General features: G+C 46.1%; 2 protein-coding genes across 13 annotated transcripts in view; one reads left to right on the plus strand and one right to left on the minus strand.

Moving 5' to 3' along the window:
- Positions 1-12,151, plus strand: part of NEIL1 (nei like DNA glycosylase 1) — a 34,304-nt gene extending 22,153 nt beyond the window's left edge. For 5 of the 8 annotated variants that reach the window (XM_073303457.1, XM_073303456.1, XM_073303458.1 and 2 more), the window contains 4 exons: positions 1,491-1,518; positions 2,130-2,191; positions 3,674-3,914; positions 4,423-12,151. In XM_073303457.1, the coding sequence (XP_073159558.1) occupies positions 1,491-1,518; positions 2,130-2,191; positions 3,674-3,914; positions 4,423-4,469 (378 nt within the window). In that variant the 3' untranslated portion in view covers positions 4,470-12,151. The remainder of the gene's footprint in view (positions 1-1,490; positions 1,519-2,129; positions 2,192-3,673; positions 3,915-4,422) is intronic. The other 3 variants (XR_012153950.1, XR_012153951.1, XR_012153949.1) reach the window with 3 other exon arrangements.
- Positions 10,677-18,537, minus strand: part of MAN2C1 (mannosidase alpha class 2C member 1) — a 30,468-nt gene continuing 22,607 nt past the window's right edge. Inside the window, exons 22-28 of one of the 5 annotated variants that reach the window (XM_073303451.1) lie at positions 18,331-18,440; positions 17,612-17,691; positions 17,253-17,398; positions 16,112-16,215; positions 15,922-16,035; positions 12,756-12,816; positions 10,677-11,772 (exon numbers count right to left, since the gene is read on the minus strand). In XM_073303451.1, coding sequence (XP_073159552.1) covers positions 11,698-11,772; positions 12,756-12,816; positions 15,922-16,035; positions 16,112-16,215; positions 17,253-17,398; positions 17,612-17,691; positions 18,331-18,440 — 690 coding nt within the window. In that variant the 3' untranslated portion in view covers positions 10,677-11,697. Of the gene's footprint in view, positions 11,773-12,755; positions 12,817-15,352; positions 16,036-16,111; positions 16,216-17,252; positions 17,399-17,611; positions 17,692-18,330; positions 18,441-18,537 lie in introns of those variants that run through there. The other 4 variants (XM_073303452.1, XM_073303453.1, XM_073303454.1 and 1 more) reach the window with 4 other exon arrangements.

Here is an 18,537-nt window from a genome sequence, read left to right on the forward strand (position 1 = left end):
TTGTAGACCCCAGTTTATATAGTGAAACTTGAGTCCTGCTTAGCTATGTCGTAACCAATCATTTTACTAAAATTTTAGTAACCAATCCTAACATATTGTAACAAAATTCTCTAACCAATCATACCCCACTACCTTAATTAATTAACACCTAGCAAAATTAATTATGTAAGATAGAAACAATCAAAGAACCAGACAAAGATCATACAGACAAACAATAGGTAAGTGGGGTCCATAAAGACAAAACAGTAAAGTGTAAGGTCATGCATTTAGGGATTAATAACAAGAATTTTAGTTATAAGCTAGGGATGCATCAATTAGAAGTAACAGCGGAGGAAAAGGACCTTGGAGTATTGGTTGATCATAGGATGACTATGAGCTGCCAATGTAATATGGCTGTAAAAAAAGCTAATGCAGTCTTGGATTGCATCAGGAGAGGTATTTCCAGTAGGGATAAGGAGGTTTTAGTATCGTTATACAAGGCATTGGTGAGACCTCACCTGGAATACTGTGTGCAGTTCTGGTCTCCCATGTTTAAGAAGGATGAATTCAAACTGGAACAGGTACAGAGAAGGGCTACTAGGATGATCCGAGGAATGGAAAACTTGTCTTATGAAAGGAGACTCAAGGAGCTTGGCTTGTTTAGCCTAACTAAAAGAATGTTGAGGGGAGATGTGATTGCTCTCTATAAATATATCAGAGGGATAAATACTGGAGAGGGAGAGGAATTATTTAAGCTCAGTACCAATGTGGACACAAGAACAAATGGATATAAACTGGCCACCAGGAAATTTAGACTAGAAATTAGACGAAGGTTTCTAACCATCAGAGGAGTGAAGTTTTGGAATAGCCTTCCAAGGGAAGCAGTGGGGGCAAAAGATCTATCTGGCTTTAAGATTAAACTCGATAAGTTTATGGAGGAGATGATATGATGGGATAACATGGTTTTGGTAATTAAATATTCATGGTAAATGGGCCCAATGGCCTGTGATGGGATATCAGATGGGGTGGGATCCCAGTTACCCAGGAAAGAATTTTCTGTAGTGTCTGGCTGATGAATCTTGCCCATATGCTCAGGGTTTAGCTGATCGCCATATTTGGGGTCGGGAAGAAATTTTCCTCCAGGGCAGACTGGAAGAGGCCCTGGAGGTTTTTCGCCTTCCTCTGTAGCATGGGGCACAGGTCACTTGCTGGAGGATTCTCTGCTCCTTGAAGTCTTTAAACTACGATTTGAGGACTTCAATAGCACAGATATAGGTGTGAGGTTTTTTGCAGGAGTGGTGGGTGAAATTCTGTGGCCTGCGTTGGAGGTCAGACAAGATGATCATAATGGTCCCTTCTGACCTAAATATCTATGAATCTATTTCATACCCACAACTATTGATAAGTGATTTCTTGCCAGACAGAATGCTGTCAAATTAAATGTTCTTTAACCATCTTAAGATCAGTTTCTTTATCTGGTGACTGTCTAAAAGCTCTGCCTTCCTTTGCAGGGGGAGCCTGGACCTATGGCCCCGAAAGGTGAACATCCGCTTTACTCTTCCGTGCTTTGCAGGGTTCTCTTGCTTCTGGTTGGGTTGGGAGAGGCAGGGAGATCCTTCGCTTGCTGTGGAATTATTAAGGTTAAGGAAACAAGCTACACTCTTCTCAAACTCTAGTTCACTGTCCTGAATCCAGTAGTGGTTACTCATCCTTACCACTGGGTGGCAGTTCAGCAGCCCGGGTGAAAGGAGATAGTGAGTCTCCAAGGGTCCCATTATTGTTGGCAGCCCAGTATCAAGTGGCCTGTGTACCCTACAAGTGTCCTTGTGAACGTGGGGAAGCTAGGACTGTCGCTCTTTGTACTATACCTGCTCTGTGGAGGGAGAGCTATGCAAACCAGCCCACTCTGAGCACCCTCTGTACACTCAGTTCACGTGTAGTCCAGGCAAGATGTCCACAAAACCAGGCCAGCTGTGTCCAACCTCTCTCAGAACCATCTCCAAGCTTCCAGACCATATGTGGGAGCTTTTCTTCCCTGGATGGCTTCCCAGAGGAAAAGAGGGCTGGGGATTAGACCTCTGACTCAGCTGCAGTCAGGCCCCTTTCTCGCCTCCAGAGTTAAACGGTCATCTTAACGTTCTCTTCTGCAGGGGAAAAGTCCCGCAAGAGGCGCTCGCGGGTGAATGCTGACCCTGAGCCTTCAAGTCCAAAGGTACAGAGCCTTAGTCTAGATGTCTTCTGTAACTCTCAGTGTTTATGGGGGCCCCTCTACTCCCAGACTCATTCTCCTGCTGCCCCCATTGTGCATTCCATTGGATCTTTGGATGGAAGAAGCTAAACACCACCTCAGCCTTCACAGCCGCCCATTATTCCCAGATGAGAAAACTGCAGAACAGAGACAGACCAATGTGTTGCCGTTAGGGGTCGGTGAATCAGGACTAAAACTAATAGAACCCAAACTCGCACGCTTGTCCTCTAAACACTGCCCTAGATAATACTGCCTCTCTCAACTAGCCCCCTAAGTCATGGACACTTTACTGACACATATCCTGACACTAGGCACATGTGTGCATGTTTTTACACTCTGTTTGTACACACATCTCTGTAAAGAGGCTCCTCATCCCAGAGATGTTCTGATAGCTGGGATCTCAACCCCACGCTCTCATTAAGCTCATCTCAGGATGAATTGAACGCAGAACACGAATAACAGGTTATTTTATTTTTTAGTAGTCTCTGCTGGTTCGGCAGTTCTAACTGTTGCCTGCTGGCCTCAGGGGTGGGGTTAAAGAAACACACTTCTATTGTCCAGACATTATTTAATCTCACGTTTGAAAGTGAGCAATGTACTGCAAATGTCAATGTTGCAGTAAGGGACAAATCGCTAACAGGGTCATGCTGATCAAGGAGTGTCTTTGGAACAATGGAAGTTGTGCAACCTGGCGAAAGGAAGCGTCTTAAGGGTGCATACAGATGCAGCTTTTTTAGCTGCAAAGTCCCTGCAAAGCGTTTAATCAAAATACAGCTGCTATTGACCCGAGGCTGTGGCATATCTTACTGGTACTACTGCCCTTGTTTGGGTTAATGGTGAAACAGCTAATCTATTCCCCTTTGTTGTTAAACTTTGCAAATCCGTAAACATCCCTATGCATATCTGACTGGCGGATTGCAAAATATCTCTCTCTGTCTGTCTGTGTAACATAGGCACTATCAGAATAAATATGATTCTTTCTAAGGGCCAGCCAAGAACCCCACTGCGCTGGGTGCGGTACAGACAGAGTAGTAGACGGTCCCTGCTCCAAAGCCAATGATGTGAGCTCTGTCTTTGCCTTGCACAGCACCAAATGTTCTCTCAGCATTTACTGTAAGGGTTAGTAGTAGCTGCATGAACAGCTGGTGATGTGCATTCCTGAGGTGGAGAACTTTAGGGAGAACAAGGCCAAATGTTCACATTTGGTGCCTGACTTTAGGCAGCTTACGTTTTAAAACTTGCCCCAGTTTTCTCCCAGCTGATGTGTGTGGAGTAAACTCCATAGGGCAGATGGTTAAACCTGTGCATCTGAAGGTCAATCCCAGAACAGCAACAGCACTTCCCACAACAGCCTTTGCCCCCGGTTCCCCTGAACTTTCAAACGTACAGAAGAAGCTCAAGTCGCTTCCCTGTGACTGAGAGTGCACATTTCAATCATCTGCCTAGGTCACAAAGCCAGTGCCTAAGAGAAGTTCGAAGGGCAGCAGCAGCCAAGAGAAGGTAGCAACGCAATCTGGCAGGAAGAAGGGGAAAGAGCTCGTCCCAGGAGCTGAGAACGCCAAGGGAAATAAAGCAAGAAAGCCAAACGCCAGGTCCAGAAGGAAAGCTTCGGCAAGCCAAGAGTCTCCCATGAGCAAAACTCCTGCTGCAGATAGGAAGAGGCAGGCATCTGCTCGGAGAAGCACAGGTTAGAATTCTGCTCTGGCTCCAGCGTGAGCATGGGAGGGGGATAAGCCCAGATGGCTTATGCTGGTCAAGGTCAATCAGGCTTTTTTTCAAAAGTGGAATAAAAGAGCTTGTGTTCTGCAAGGAAAGGGAAGCCCCATCAACCACCCACACGCTGTAGGATTGTTGGCCAGCCACTGGAATTAGAAACTCTGAAGCTAATTCTCTGTGCACGTGTTGTGTGACCAAATCACTGACCGTAGGAATGGTGGGTCCGCAACGAGTGAATCCTTAATGGACACCAGGATAGCAGACTGGTGGGTTGGGGTGGGTGATACCTTACACAGGATCCTGGGGCCCCAGATCTGGCCAGGACTGAGATCTGAGTTCTATTAGGAAGCAATTGGCACTCGCCTCCTCCCTCAGTCTTCCCACGGGAGAAAGTGAATTTCCCCTGCTGCAGGGAACAGGTAGCTTGACTGTCAAACTTTGCCCTCTCACTGCTCTGACTTTCTCTCCTGTCTTTTTAGGAACAGCTACTGTTGCCCCAAGATCCAGGCGGGTGAAGGCTGAATGACTGGTCTGGCACGGCATCTGTCCTCGCTTCAGCCTGGAGTAACTCGGATGGCAGCTCGCTTGCTACTGCTGCATGTGCTGAGGGAGATGCGCAGGGAGCAGCTGCTGGGGTGACTCTTCTCTGAAGCGAGCATGCCCGCTGCATTGTTTCTTAGATCCCTTCTTAGAGGTGGCTTGCTGCAGAGGCTCTAAGCAGCTGACGCAAGAGCCCCCACCCCATGAAATGGTGAAGGTAATGCCATGGCGTCAGCCTCCCTGCTCGGTTACAGGGTTTTATTCCTTTTTAAATGCAGCTTCAGGACCCAGCAATTGGGCGACTTTGTATCAAACCCCTTGGAAGCTGCTGGGGCACCCGCTGGTGACTGCAGCTGAGAGCTGGCAGCTCTGGGCAGAGAGATGGGAACACGCTGAGTGTGGGAAGTCTGAGTTGAAACAGTTTCCTGAGGGTCAGGTTAAAAATCCTCAGAAGACCATAGCTCTTCATTCCCTGCTCTCAGCTGCCCTTTGCAGCCTCCCTGCACGCTGCCATGAGATGGCTCTGGCTTCTGAGGCTGTGTTTGGCCCAAGTTAATGGGGACAGAGCAGAGTTTGCAAATGTTTTTATTGCCCTGGCTGATTCCAGAGTCTCTAACCCTTGCTCTGCAGGAGGGATGAGCTTTGCAGATCAGCAGCATTTTATCTCATGTAACTCAGGAGGAGGGCGGCAGTGGCATGTCTGAATAAGGGATCAACTTTGCTACTGGACACACGTGCAGACTCTGGGCAGCGGCCACGCAAGCTTTTCCTTGCTGTCCCCGCTAGTGTGCCTGAGCGCTGTCGCGGATCAGAAGGTAGGACAGCCTGGATGGCTCTTTCAGAAATTGACCTCTGCAAAGGGGATGTGCAAACACTTAGCTGTTGTGTGGAATGAGTCCATCAGTCAGTCGCTCCTGAGCTGGGCTGCCCAGAAACCAGTGCCCTGAGGTTACAGGCTCAGCGGCTGAGCCAACCTGCCCACCCTCCCTGTAGTGTGGTTCTCTGACCCAACTACCAGTGCTTCTAGCAATCTGATTTCAGTACTAACAATAAAAGCTTTCCATAAACAATCCCTTGTGTGGCTGCTTTGCTGTCACTGCAGGAGACTCTCTGCTGTTCTGGAGGCCAAGTATTAGGGCAAAGAGGCAATATAGCCATAGTATGGCTTACAGCCAGCTCAGGCCATTCTTCTGGGACCTGCCCTTTCTGGGTGCTAGTGATTTGGATGTGCCTCCTTTCCAGCCAGCTAAAGGGAGGTCCTAGTGGCCATAGCTAAGCTTTGCTGGATTCCTGTTGTGAGCGTTCACATGGGGATTCAATGTGAGGATTCAAATGGGGAAGGATGCTATAGAAATACCTGCCCATAAATGGAATAAAGAAGCCCTTGTAATAACTGGGAGTTAATGGCAGATTCTTCTGGCACCAGTTCAGGTGTTAGCCTGGATCATTTGGCTAGAACTAGTTTTTTCATGTCTGGAGGGAGTGGGGGCCTTTGACTGTGGGTGAGAGCCATGGCTCCCCATCTGAATTAGGAAACTGTTGCAGTGAAGCTGAAGGGCTGTTGAGAATGCCCCCTGTGACAGTCTGTACCCTTATGCTCACCACTTTTACAAAACCATGATCACTCTTGTACAAAGTATGCCTTGTGAGGTATCATTTAAAAGCCCATAATCTGCTGAACATTATTGTCCTGGTAAAATGCATGTGGCAACATTGTGTGTAAAATTATAAGATTCTACTGTGTGATTTTACTGAGACATGCTCCAAGTTTAGAAAAACAGCTTCAAACTATTTGCCCAGAGACCAAGGCTAGCCAGCACCTCAGCCAGCTGGCAGCATAATCAAATGGACTATCACCTGGTTAAGCAATCGTTCTTTGGCAGTAAGAAAGGTGTGAGTGAGAAATTTGGGAATCTTGGCAATGGAACAGCTGGGGTAAACAGAGTGGCTGTCGCCTGAACTCCAGCTGGAGATGATCTTCAAAGAGGAGGAAAAGATACAAAAATGAGGAATAGAGGTCCCAAATCACCTCTCTCCCCTCATCTCTACTCACTGCATCAACAATGTTTGAAAGACAAAGAGAGCATCACGGTACCTGGGGAGGAGTCCTGGTTTGGGAGGAATCCAGCCAGAGTGTTGTAAACCTATGGTGAGAGAAACCTTCTTGCTCTAAGTTCACTTAGCTTGTTAGGTTAGGTATTAGTTTGTGTTTTACCTTTTATTTCTTTGTAACCATTTCTGACCTTTATGCCTCATTCCTTGTAATCACTTAAAATCGATCTTTCTGTAGTTGTTAAACTTATTTTTCTGTTTTATCTATCCAGCAAATCCAGTGTATTTGGATTGAAATGTTTGGGGAAACTCCATTTGGATAGCAAGATTTGTGCATATTATTTTCTATTAATGAAATTACAGGCTTTCTATGAGCTTTCCTTGTCAAGGAGAGAGCTGGGCACATTTCTGGGGACATGTCTGGGACTGGGAATTTGCTCGTGTCCCTCTCCAGTATAATTCAGGAGTGGCTAGCTAAGAGCACTCATCTAACTCAGCTGGGAGTAGTCTACATGCTAGAGGCTGTGTGTGTGAGCAAGCCAGGAGTGGTTGCTCTGACAGCAAAGCAGCGTAAAAGGCAACCCATGTTGGAGAACTGGGGGGACACAGCTGTCCAACAGTCCAGATTGTACCCTGGACAGGGGTGAAAGGGAGCCAGTACGGTATCAGCCCGTACGCAGCCCACGTTAAAGTGCTGCCGTGGCAATGCTTTAACATCCCTGCCCCTTTTGCACAACATAGCTGAAGTTGTGTATCTGAGATCGAACACCTGCGGTAGTGTAGACAAGCCCTAAGAAAGACCCTAAAAAGCAGCACATTGTCTTGGCTGGAGAAAAATCTATCAATGGTTGAGCTACCAGACTCCTGTGAGCCAACATTAGCTATTACTGACATCACGAGGATTCTGCCGCCAGTGTGCACCAACCCTGCCAAGTGAAAAACTTTTGGGGAGCTGTCTGATCAGCTACTGAACTCTTATCCTTCGACTAAAAGGTCAATACCCTGCTCTTGGTGCAAATGAAGAGTTGCAGTGGGGAAGGTTTAGATTGGATATTAGGAAAAACTTTTTCACTAAGAGGGTGGTGAAACACTGGAATGCGTTACCTAGGGAGGTGGTAGAATCTCCTTCCTTAGAGGTTTTTAAGGTCAGGCTTGACAAAGCCCTGGCTGGGATGATTTAACTGGGAATTGGTCCTGCTTTGAGCAGGGGGTTGGACTAGATGACCTTCTGGGGTCCCTTCCAACCCTGATATTCTATGATTCTATGAAGAATCAAATGAATGAAATCAAAAGAATGAAAACTGGTGAGAGAGCCCACAAGGGGAATGTCCAAATATAAGAACTTTGGAACCACACTGTGGTAACACCATTACCAAAGCAAGACTTGAAGATCATATCAGATTCCAAGAATATGCGTAACAATGCAAACTTTCTCTTCAGTTGACGGGATCAAGGAGTGTGAACAGAGATGATCAGCTGGTTGTGAAGTATAGCTTGCTGGTGGGTTTCACGACATCGCACAAACAGTGAAAGTAATGCCTGGCACCCATTCTGCAATACCAGAACTTGAGGCAGATCACAAGGAAGCAGGTTTGTGAGCCACATGCAAGAACATGCTTGAAAGTCTCCAGGAAGGAGAACACCAAGCTGGAGTGTAAGGAAAAAATCCCAGAGTTAGGACCCTCCTTCAAGGTAAAGACATAGTATCCTCTCCCATTAAGGATACTCCTCCATGGGAGGTAACCCCAGTTATTGGGAAGAGATGGGGAATCATAGGACTGGAAGGGACCTCGAGATGTCATCTAGTCCAGTCCTCTACACTCATGGCAGGACTAAGTATTATCTAGATAATGGGGATTCGATTATTAGAAATATTGATAGGTTTTATGATGACTGGGAGAACCATATGGTGAATGGCCTGCTGGTTGCAAAGGATGTGGACCTCTGAAGACATCTAGATTGACACATGTGCAGAGTTGGGGAGGAGCCCTTGGTTGTGGTATGTGTCAGACCAATGACATAGGGAAAGGTAGGAGAGAGATCCTGCAGGCCAAATTTAGGTTGCAAGGTAACAGATTGAAGTGCAGGAACTCCATAGTCACATTCCCTGAAATGCTTCCAGTCCCACACACAGGGCCAGTTAGACAGGAAGAACTGCAGGGTCTCAATGCATGGATGAGATGCTGGTGTTGGGATTTAGGTTTATTAGGAACTGGGGAACCTTTGGGGAAAGGAGGAGCCGATACAAGAAGGATGGGCTCCACCTAAACCAACACGGAACCAGATTGCTGGTATGTAAAATTAAAACAGGTCATAGAGTTTTAAACTAAGGGCCAATAGCTGCAGAAGAGCACAGTGTTTAGACAGAGACATCCCTTAGGGGAGGATTAATTTAAAGGGGATACTCTATATCCTGATAAAGAGGAGAGGATAGAAGCTGATAAAGTGCAGGTAGGAACTGAAGAGTCAAATAAAAAAAGAGTCCCATTCAGTTATATCCCATGAAGGCAGATAACTAAATATTAACATTTTATAAGTGCTTGCATACAAATGTTAATATTCTAAATACAAAGATAGGTAAACGTGAGTGCCTCATATTAAAAGAGGCTATTGATATATTAGACATCACGGAAGCTCAGTGGAATGATGATAATCAATGAGACACAGTAATACCAGGGTACAAAATATATAGGAATGACAGAATACATTGTGCTGGTGGGGGAGTGGCACTGTATGTGAAAGAAAGCATAGAGTCAAATATAGTAAAATCTTAAAAAATTAAGATTTTCAAAGGAATCTTTAATTTTTAAGGAATCAACTGTACCATAGAATCTCTGTGGATAGACCAGGCTTGAATGATAAGAATATAGCAGTAAGGATATGCTACCACCCACCTGACCAGGATGGGGACAGTGACAGTGAAATGCCGAGAGAAATTAGAAAGGCTCTAAAACCAGAAAACCCAGTAATAATTGGGCGGTTTCAACTATCCTCATATTGACTGGGTCCATGTCACTTCAGGAAGAGATACAGTAAGAAAATGTCTAGACACCATTAAATGACTGCTGCTTGGAGCAGCTAGCCCTGGAATCCATAAGGGGAGAGGCAATTCTTGATTTCGTCCAAAGTGATGCCCAGGATCTGGTCCAAGAGGCGAATAGAGCCAAACTACTTGGTAAGGGTGACCATAATGTAATTAAACTTAACAGCCCAATAGGGGGAAAATACCAGAGAAACCCACCAAGGTAGCATTTAGCTTCAAAAAGGGGAAGGATACATACAAAAAGGAGAAGGCTAGTTCAATGGAGCCACAAGAGTGAAATGCCTGCAAGCTGCATGGAAACTATTTTAAAACACCATAATAGAGGCTCAGATGAAATGTACTGTATACCCCAAATAAAAAAAAAAAGTGAGAGGACCAAAGAAATGCCACCATGGCTAAACAATAGCATAAAAGAGGCAGTTAGAGGCAAAAAGGCATCCTTTATGGAAGTCAAATCCTGCTGAGAAAAATAGAAAGGAGCATAAACTCTGGCAAGTCAAGTGGAAAAGGTAGGTCCAGAAAGATTTTGAAGAGCAGCTAGCAAAAGTAACTGGTTAAAAGATTGAAAACTGACTATTCCTACCCTTTGTTTTCTAAGTGGAGAGAGGTAAATAGTGGGGTTCCCCCAAGGAGCTGTACTGGGACAAGTGATGTTTCACATATTCCTAAATGGTCTGGAAAAGGGGGTAAACAGTGAGGTGGCAAAGTTTGCAGACAAAACACAATTACTCAAGCTAGTTTAGTCCAAAGCTGACTGTGAAGCGTTACAAATGGATCTCACGAAACTGGCTGACTGGGTAACAAAATGGCACATGAAATTCAGTGCTGATAAGTGTGAAGTAATGCACATGGGAAAGCACAATCCCAACTGTTCACCCAAAATGATGGAATCTAAATGAGCTAGTCCCACTCAAGAAAGATCATGGGAGTCATTGTGGCTAGTTCTTTGAAAAAAGCCGCTCAGTGTGCAGCGGCAATCCAACAAAATGTGAGGAACCACTAGGAAAGGGACAGCTAAGCCAGAAAATAGCATCATGCCACTTTTAAAATCTGTGGTACCCCCACACCTTGAATACTGCATGCAGTTCTGACCTCATCTCAAAAAAATATAGATGTATAGAGTAGAATTGGGAAAAGTATAGAGAAGGGCAAGAAAAATTATTAGGGGGCCAGAACAGCGTCCACATGATAAGGGATTTTAAAAAACCTGGTCCGGTTCTGCTTAGAAAAGAGGTGACGGGGGTGGGTGATAGAGGTCCAGGAAATCATGAGTCGTATGCAGGAAGTCGTCTTTATTCCTTCACGTAACACATGAATCAGGGGTCACCCTATGAAATTAATAGGCAGCAGGTTGAAAACAAACAGAAGGAAGTGCTTCTTTGCACAACACAGTTAACCTGTGGAACTGATTGCAAGGGGATGTTGTGAGGGCCAAAAGTATAATTGGGTTCAAAAAGAATTTGATCAATCCATGGAGGATAGGTCCTTCAATGGTTATTAACCAAGACAGTCGGGGATGCAACCCTATGCTCTGGGTGTCCTTAACTTCTGATTGCCAGATGCTGGGACTGGATTGCTTAATAATTACCCTGTTCTGTTCATTCCCTGTGAAGCACCTGGCCCCGTCCACTATCGGAAGACAGGCTCCTGGGCTAGATGGGACCATGGGTCTGACCCATTATGCCCGTTTGTATGTTCAAAGCAAACACTCAAAGTAAGCAGGGTGATAATGTGGAGCTTGGACTCAGATAGAGCAAGATCTTGGGCTCACACGTGCACTATTCTTTGGGTGGTACTAGCAAGGAATTTCTGTACCCAATTTGTAGTTACTATGTAATTTAATTTTTTAACCATTTTTTTTCTTGCCTTCATGTTGTTTGCTGCCAGTGGTTTGTTGATTTTTACCTGTGTGTTGGTTAAATAGTTTAGCAAGGTTATGCACATTGTAAACGTTGTACAGCAATAATAGAGAAATCCAGCAATAACACAATTGGTTTGTACACAGTAGCCAAATTCAGTTAAATGACAGTTTAATTTGGTCCAGTTAGTGGTTTCTAGCTGATTGCCAATGTAATTGTCCATATATTGTAAACTGAGGTGTAGTTGACCAGTCTCTTATTTATAAAGCACTTTCCTTTTTTTTAATGCTTGGGGGTTCCTTCACTGTATACTGATGTCTTCTGCTGTTTTTGGTCTGTGGGATGCAACTTTAAACAGTTAGTTAGTTAACCTAATAAAGTTTGTTTGCTTGACATTTCTTCTGGCGTTTAATCCTCCAACTTTAATACACAGATTAACTGACTTTGTTTACAATGTAATGGTGACCGAGTCTTTTATAACGCAAGCTTTCCTTTTGCAATTGTAGAGATATTAATTTTTATTTGAGGTGCGTTACTAATATTTGATACTAAATGTAATGCTTAATTGCTAGAATAGAGGCTCACAATCGTCTTAATGTTGAGATTTCCTCTTTCATTGAATAAAAAATAAAAATAAAAAAACTGATTAATAAAAGAGAATGCTTTTGGTTTTTAATTGCATTATTTGTTGAGGCAGAAATATACGTACATATATTTATAAACAGACCTTTCTGAACTTTAAAAAAATGGTATTAATATTATGTGGTACCACTTTTTTATATATATATATTTAAAGGTATAAAATTGACTTTTGTTGCAACAAAATAAAAATAATTTAAAAAAAAAGTGATGTTACACCCATAACATACAACACAGGGCAGCATACGTGACAAACTTACAATTAAAAACAAGTGGCGCCAGAATTCTTACTGATACCTACGCCAGGTAAGACAAACAAAAATAAAAAAATATTTAAAATAATAAACAAAATGGTTAGCTCTTTAAAGAAGCAAGTTATTACTTTATTTAATTTTTTAATAAAAATAATAATTCATATTGATATTTGCAAAAATTGTTGTATTAATTCAGTAACGAGGCCTTTTCCGTTACTTTATATTGACTTTATTTTAAAACTCTGCTATGTGGTAATAAGGAACGCCCATGTTTCAAATATTAGTGAGTGGTTAGGATTAGAAGCAGAGTGTGCATTTCTGTTGCTTGGCAATCATAATTCAAGTTAGGAGTAATTCCAGCAACTGCATTCCTGAAGGGTTAAAATTATTAATTTACTGGATATTTTTTAAAGTAAAATGTTTACCTTGTTTTTTTCTTTGTTTGATTGTTGTTTTATGTTTTGGAAGTTTCTGTAAAACCTGTAACTTTTAAAACAGAGAGAGAGACCAAGTGAGGAGAGGAAGGGGAAGAGGGGATGAAGAGCAACTGAGGAAGGGAGCGAGACTTGAGCCAAGAGAAATTAACTCTATAAAGTTATCTTAAGGTACTGGCAGCAGCAGCAAGTTTAGCAGACTGAGAAAGGCGATAAAGGAAAACTTAACTGGTATGTAAAAATATTTGCGAAAGGTGGTTATATTTTTAGCCATGAGCAAGGAGCGTGGCTCCAGGGGTTAAAGCAGTTGGGAACTTGCACCCCTGGTTTTTATCTGGGCTTTGAAAGTGGGGGTCATTACCTGCTCTTGCAAAACCTCAATTTGTCTCCCCCACCCCGTCCCAGTGTCTGTTGCTTTTGTCTGCATGCCACCTGGAGTGCAGGAGTGCCCTTATATGCTTCAGTTAACTGTTTTGGGGCAACTCCATCTGTTAATGCATCTTTTCATTTTCCTAGGGCCACCTTTCTTCATTCCTGTTCCCACTCTTCAGGCACAGGGTAGCTACCTGATGCCTGCTGACCACCAATATATATAATGGCACAGCACCTCTCTTTTTTTGTAGGTTTTTTACAGCTGTTTCCACAATGTTTTATTCTATTCCTGGATTGCTTGCTGACCTGTTAGGAGAGCGGGAGCATTCCAGGGCTCTATGGCTTCCCCTGCTTCGTTGAACTCTTTCTTTGTTTCTGTTATTTGCCCTGCCAATGTTGTGGCATATTGTCTTAACCATTTAACAGCCATGATTATAGTTTGCAATAGTCTACATTTTAAGGCTACACTCTCTGCCCTAGCCTTACAGATTCCATTCCATGTTCCTTCCTCATGTGTGTCTCCGGCAGAGCAGATAACATCAAACTATGTTTTATAATTAAGAGGTAGGGGGTCTTATCTGCATAACTTCAGAAAAATAGCAGATGGAAAACCTTTTCTCAAATTAGTACATTCTACAAATAATGACACATATTTCGATGTAATACATGGTACAAACAAACTCATAATGTTGTGTGACCACAGACTTTTGTTTTAACCAAAGGCAAAACAACACAGGAATATGTATAAAATATATCACTGGGGGGACTAAATATTTCCCAATCTTTCCAAACCAGTGTTGCTTTGAGTATATAGTTTCATTACCAATTGTATTTCAATGCTTTCTGCCAATTTTGGTCAAAATTAAACCACCTTTCTATGAGCTGTGGCTCTTTTTGTGACTGGATGCCCAACATTTAAATATTGCATGATTTAGAAAACTGCACCATTTCCAGCATCTCCATCCATCCTGGTGATGAGCACCAGATAGGTGCCTAATGTGGTAGCAAGAACATTTTTCTAGCTGATGGTTACCCCTTAGCGCTCAACATAGGTCCAAGCTAGTAGACTACTTGGGCAAGCCACATCACTGCTCCGTGCCTCAGTTTCCCACTGTCAAGTGGGGATAATGATACTGAAAGCCCTAAGGCCTGTATCCACAAAAGGGTCTGAGGCACCACAATGCCTAACTTTTAGACACCTAGAAAATCACAGGAACAACCCTGCGGTAGGGGCCTTCACAGTGAATGGGGTGAGACAGGTGCCTTTGAGAACAATGCATAAAGCCAGTAAGGTAGGTGGGGAGACAATGGAAGAGGCCAGGAAGAGGAGTGTGCTAAGCCTTGCCCCTTTCTCTGAGATCAGCCCCTAAGTCTGGGCTGGTGGAAGGCACCTATCTTTGGTAGGAATCCACAACCCAGGAGCAGACAGGGGTTCGGCTGCCTAAGTCACAAGCGGGGCCTGATACAGTAAGGGTACTCAGAAGCTGCCTAATTCCACAAAAGAGCATGGACAAATGGGGTTCAAGTCCCTCCTCTGCCAGCTGAGAAGGGATTTGAACAGACCTCTCAGGTGAGTGCCCCAAGCAGAGTCATTCTAACTTTCTCTGGCCCTGTTAATTATTCAATTATTTAATTAAAGTGAAAACCTCAATAGGAGAGATTGAGGGAGACTACATGAGAATATCCCATGCTCAGGGCCCCTGACCTGAGAGGCAGCAGATCCCTGCACAAATCCCTTCTTCTTATCCAGCAGAGGGGAGACTTGAACCAGGGGTCTCCTCCCAGCAGTCTAATCACAGGGCTACAGCTGACAAGGGAAGTGTTGCCCCCCCTCCTCCCGTCCCCCCCCCGCAGCTGTCCTGTGGAGCTAGGCAGCCTCTGAGCATGTTCACTGGCCCCACCTGTGACTTAGGGGAACACCAGGCCGTGGCTCACTCGCTCTGGGGGGTAGGAAGGACACCTCGAATGAGGCAACAGCCTGCGTGTAGAGAGGCAGAAACCCTAGCACACACTGCAGAACCGAAGGGGCCTGCAGGGTTGGACGGCAGCCGAACAGGAGCTTTGAGAGTCACAGTTGAACCTAAAAACAGGACTTAGGAGCTTAGGAAGCTTTGTGGCTCCTACACTAGGGATTTTATTAGCGGCCGGGCACTGGTCTGAGTGAAGGGCAGCGGCCCCATTTCTGATGCCACAGGCAAGAGTCAAACAGTCAGAACTTTACTCAGCAAGTGACTCAGTGTTTAATGCTCAGTTTTTACAGAAAGACTAGGCCCAAAGAAGCCACGGCTGCAGAAACAGTAAAGCGCCTCGCTGTTAGTGTTGTGGAGAAAACCCCACCCAGGGAAGCACAGGACGGTTAGGAGTTGTAGGGCACGCAGAAAAAGGAACCGATTCTGCCATTATCAAGGATCAAACCCCTGCACCTCTCCCCTGAAAAGGACAGGATTCTATTTGGGATGTTCACTAGTGGGTTAAGCCAGTACAACACCAGCTCTGTGATCTTCCCCCACAAATCAAGATCTCCCCACCCCACGACGTTACTAAGGTCGTAGCCCACCAGTCAGGCATTTACACTCAGAATCAGTGCTGACTTGAGCCCAGAGGCAGCTGAGCTCTGCCCTGACGCACACTGAGAAGGGGCAACTCATTACTACCCCCATTGTGTAGCTGTGGTGCTGGAATCGACGTGTCCATGATTTGAGAAGCTAGTGAATCGCCCCGAGCACAGTGATTTCTGCCTGGTGCCGGGATAGGGGCTGGGCTGCCAGCAGGGTAGTCCTCTTACTGCCTCAAGATCAAGAGGACAGAGCGCACTTGGAACGGCGTAAAAGAAAGCTTCAGGCCATGCTCCTCCAGTGGCAGATGACTGCTCAGGTCTGGCCGCTCCAGGAGGTCACAGCTGGGGAAGGAAGAAGAAGAGAGGATGAAGGTGAAGCCCCAGAATATGTGGCCTCCCCCTTCCACCACCTACTTACCTGATTGCTTCCTTCACAGGAAGGGAGGTCTGGAGCCACGTGACCACCGTGCTGCCATGTGACTCATACAGCCTGACTAACAGCCCGTCCAGCCTGTCCTCAGCCTTCATGGACAGAGAGAAACGTTATTCTCAGGATCAGCCAGATGGCTAATGATACCTGATCTCCAAATGCTTTACCACCCCCGCCCTCCCTTTGTATCATTAACCCATATTAGAGACAGGGAAACTGAGGCACGGGAGGGGAAGGGACACACACCAAGTAGGCCTGTGGCAGAGCTGGGCCTAGAACCCAGGTCAGCTGAGCCCCAGTCCAGTACTCTAGCCACTAGCATATGCTGCCTAGAGGGCATGGTGCCTCCTGCCAATCATCAATGTTCAAGAGCAGCTTTGGTTCACCATTTCAACTAGACAATAGCCAGCAGAAAGAGGTCAAACTCTGAACCTGGCTGGGTCGCCCCCTTTTAGAACAGACAGATTCTGAGTTCTGCAGGAGGCTGTAATGAGGAGTAATGCTTTGCAATTCTCTTCCAGAGCCCTCAGAGTGCTGACACAGCCAGGAATTGTTCAGCCCATCCAGGCCTGAATTCCCAGAAGTGGCCACTGGGTTTAGATGCCTGTACTGTGAGTGTTCATGTTGGGCCTGATCTCCAGAGGAGCTCAGTCCTATCCCCACCCAGCAAAGTACGCTGGATTTGTGGGCGCTCAGCAACTCTGAGCATCAGGCCCAAGGCACTGTAAATTGCGTGCCCAAAAATGGAAGAGAAGCTGCCACAGCTATGAGTTCAAGATTTTGGCTACTGCAATTCCTCCAAGTCCAAACAGCGAGCCAGGCTGCCGGACTCGCAGACTCCTGCTATAACCACTAGCCCACACGGCTTGCCCTGTCAGTGTAGGGAAATTCCTGCTCAGCTCAGCTCAGCTGAATGCCAAAGACCTGGGAGGTGGGGGCAGATTAAGGATGAATGAAAAGGACCAATCACTGGACTAGGACTGAGAGCTGTAGCTAACTCTCCTGCAAGGCACTTGGCCTCTGTCAATCCAAACTGCTGTAACAAAGCACAATGCTAACACAAGAGCTGCCAGTGCTCTGTGTCTTTCAACACACCACCGCCCTCCTCGTCTCTCTCTGGGGCACGTGCCTGTTTGACGGTTTCCAGCACGACAGCTGGTGAGTGCACAGAGAAGGCACTCCAGGCTGGGCGCTGCGCTGACAAAGCTGGCCCGGTGTGCAGGGGGAAGTTCAAGTTGTAGGCATAATGGATCACACCCGCCTCCTGGAAGGAACCTGCACAGAGAATACAACAGCAGCTGTCAGGAGCTAAGCGCACAGCACAGTGAGAAACAGCAACGGCGCCGTCCCCAGTGAGAGGGGAGCGGTCGCCATGCCGCTGCCCCACACCAGGAGAGGGCGATCTTCTTTGCCCACATGCTCCCTTCATGAATTGGCAGGCTCCTATGGGGCATATCAGGGCTGTGTTGCTCAGCCCCCGAAACTCACCCCTGTGAGGCATCAGGGCATAGGTGAACTGATGGGGTCCAATATCTGCAGTGGCATCTGGTGACTTTGGCGCTCTCAGCCTGGAGGAGAAGGGCGGATTAAGGGGGTGGAGCCTCTTCCACTGGCAGTGCCTAGAACCGGCCCCACTCCCTTTAAACGCTAGTGCAAGCACGCTGCCGGTGTCAAACCACCCTGCCGTTCCAACACGCAGCAGGGACCCCTGCAAACTGCACCGCAGTCAGGCCCCGTGGTGGTGCCCCGTTGGAGGAGGAGCTCCTGCCACATGACCACTGCACTCACACGCCAGAGGCCTAGTTCTGACTTGACTTGTCACCAAACACTGACCCAACACCAGGATCAAAGTGTTCAAGAAGTTGATCCCACTGTAGAGAGCAAGGTGCTCTCTAGATCAATAACTAGATCAATGACAGTGGCATGCATTAGCAGCACGCATTCCTGACCGCTGCAGGAAAGGGTTAAAACCTCTGTACTTGACGGGACGGGGCAGAGAGCGGATCCCGTTATAAATGGGACACATTCTAAAGCACAGTATGCACCAGGGCTTCCATTTCCAGTCCAATCCCGCTGCTGTATACAGGGTGCAGACCACAGCGTTTGCAAAGTTAAACAATAGCGCACACGGGACTGCAGCATCCCCAGCGAGCAGAACTGTAAAACCAAGGCATCCATTGCCCAGACCTGCCCCCCTGCCCACTCACAGCGAGAGGCTCATCACGTTCTTGTGCATGGACGCGCCGTATTTGCAGTCATTCAGCAGTGCCACCCCGAAGCCGTGCTCAGACAGGTCCATCCACTTGTGACTCCACACCTTGGGGAAAACAACCAGCCTGGCATTCGGGGGCTGTCACCCAGGATGGTCATTGTGGAGCAAGGTGGGTGCTACACAAACTGTCTCACTGATCAAG

This window comes from Lepidochelys kempii, chromosome 10, assembly GCF_965140265.1.
Source record: "Lepidochelys kempii isolate rLepKem1 chromosome 10, rLepKem1.hap2, whole genome shotgun sequence".
In the NCBI taxonomy this organism is placed as follows: Eukaryota; Metazoa; Chordata; order Testudines; family Cheloniidae; genus Lepidochelys; species Lepidochelys kempii.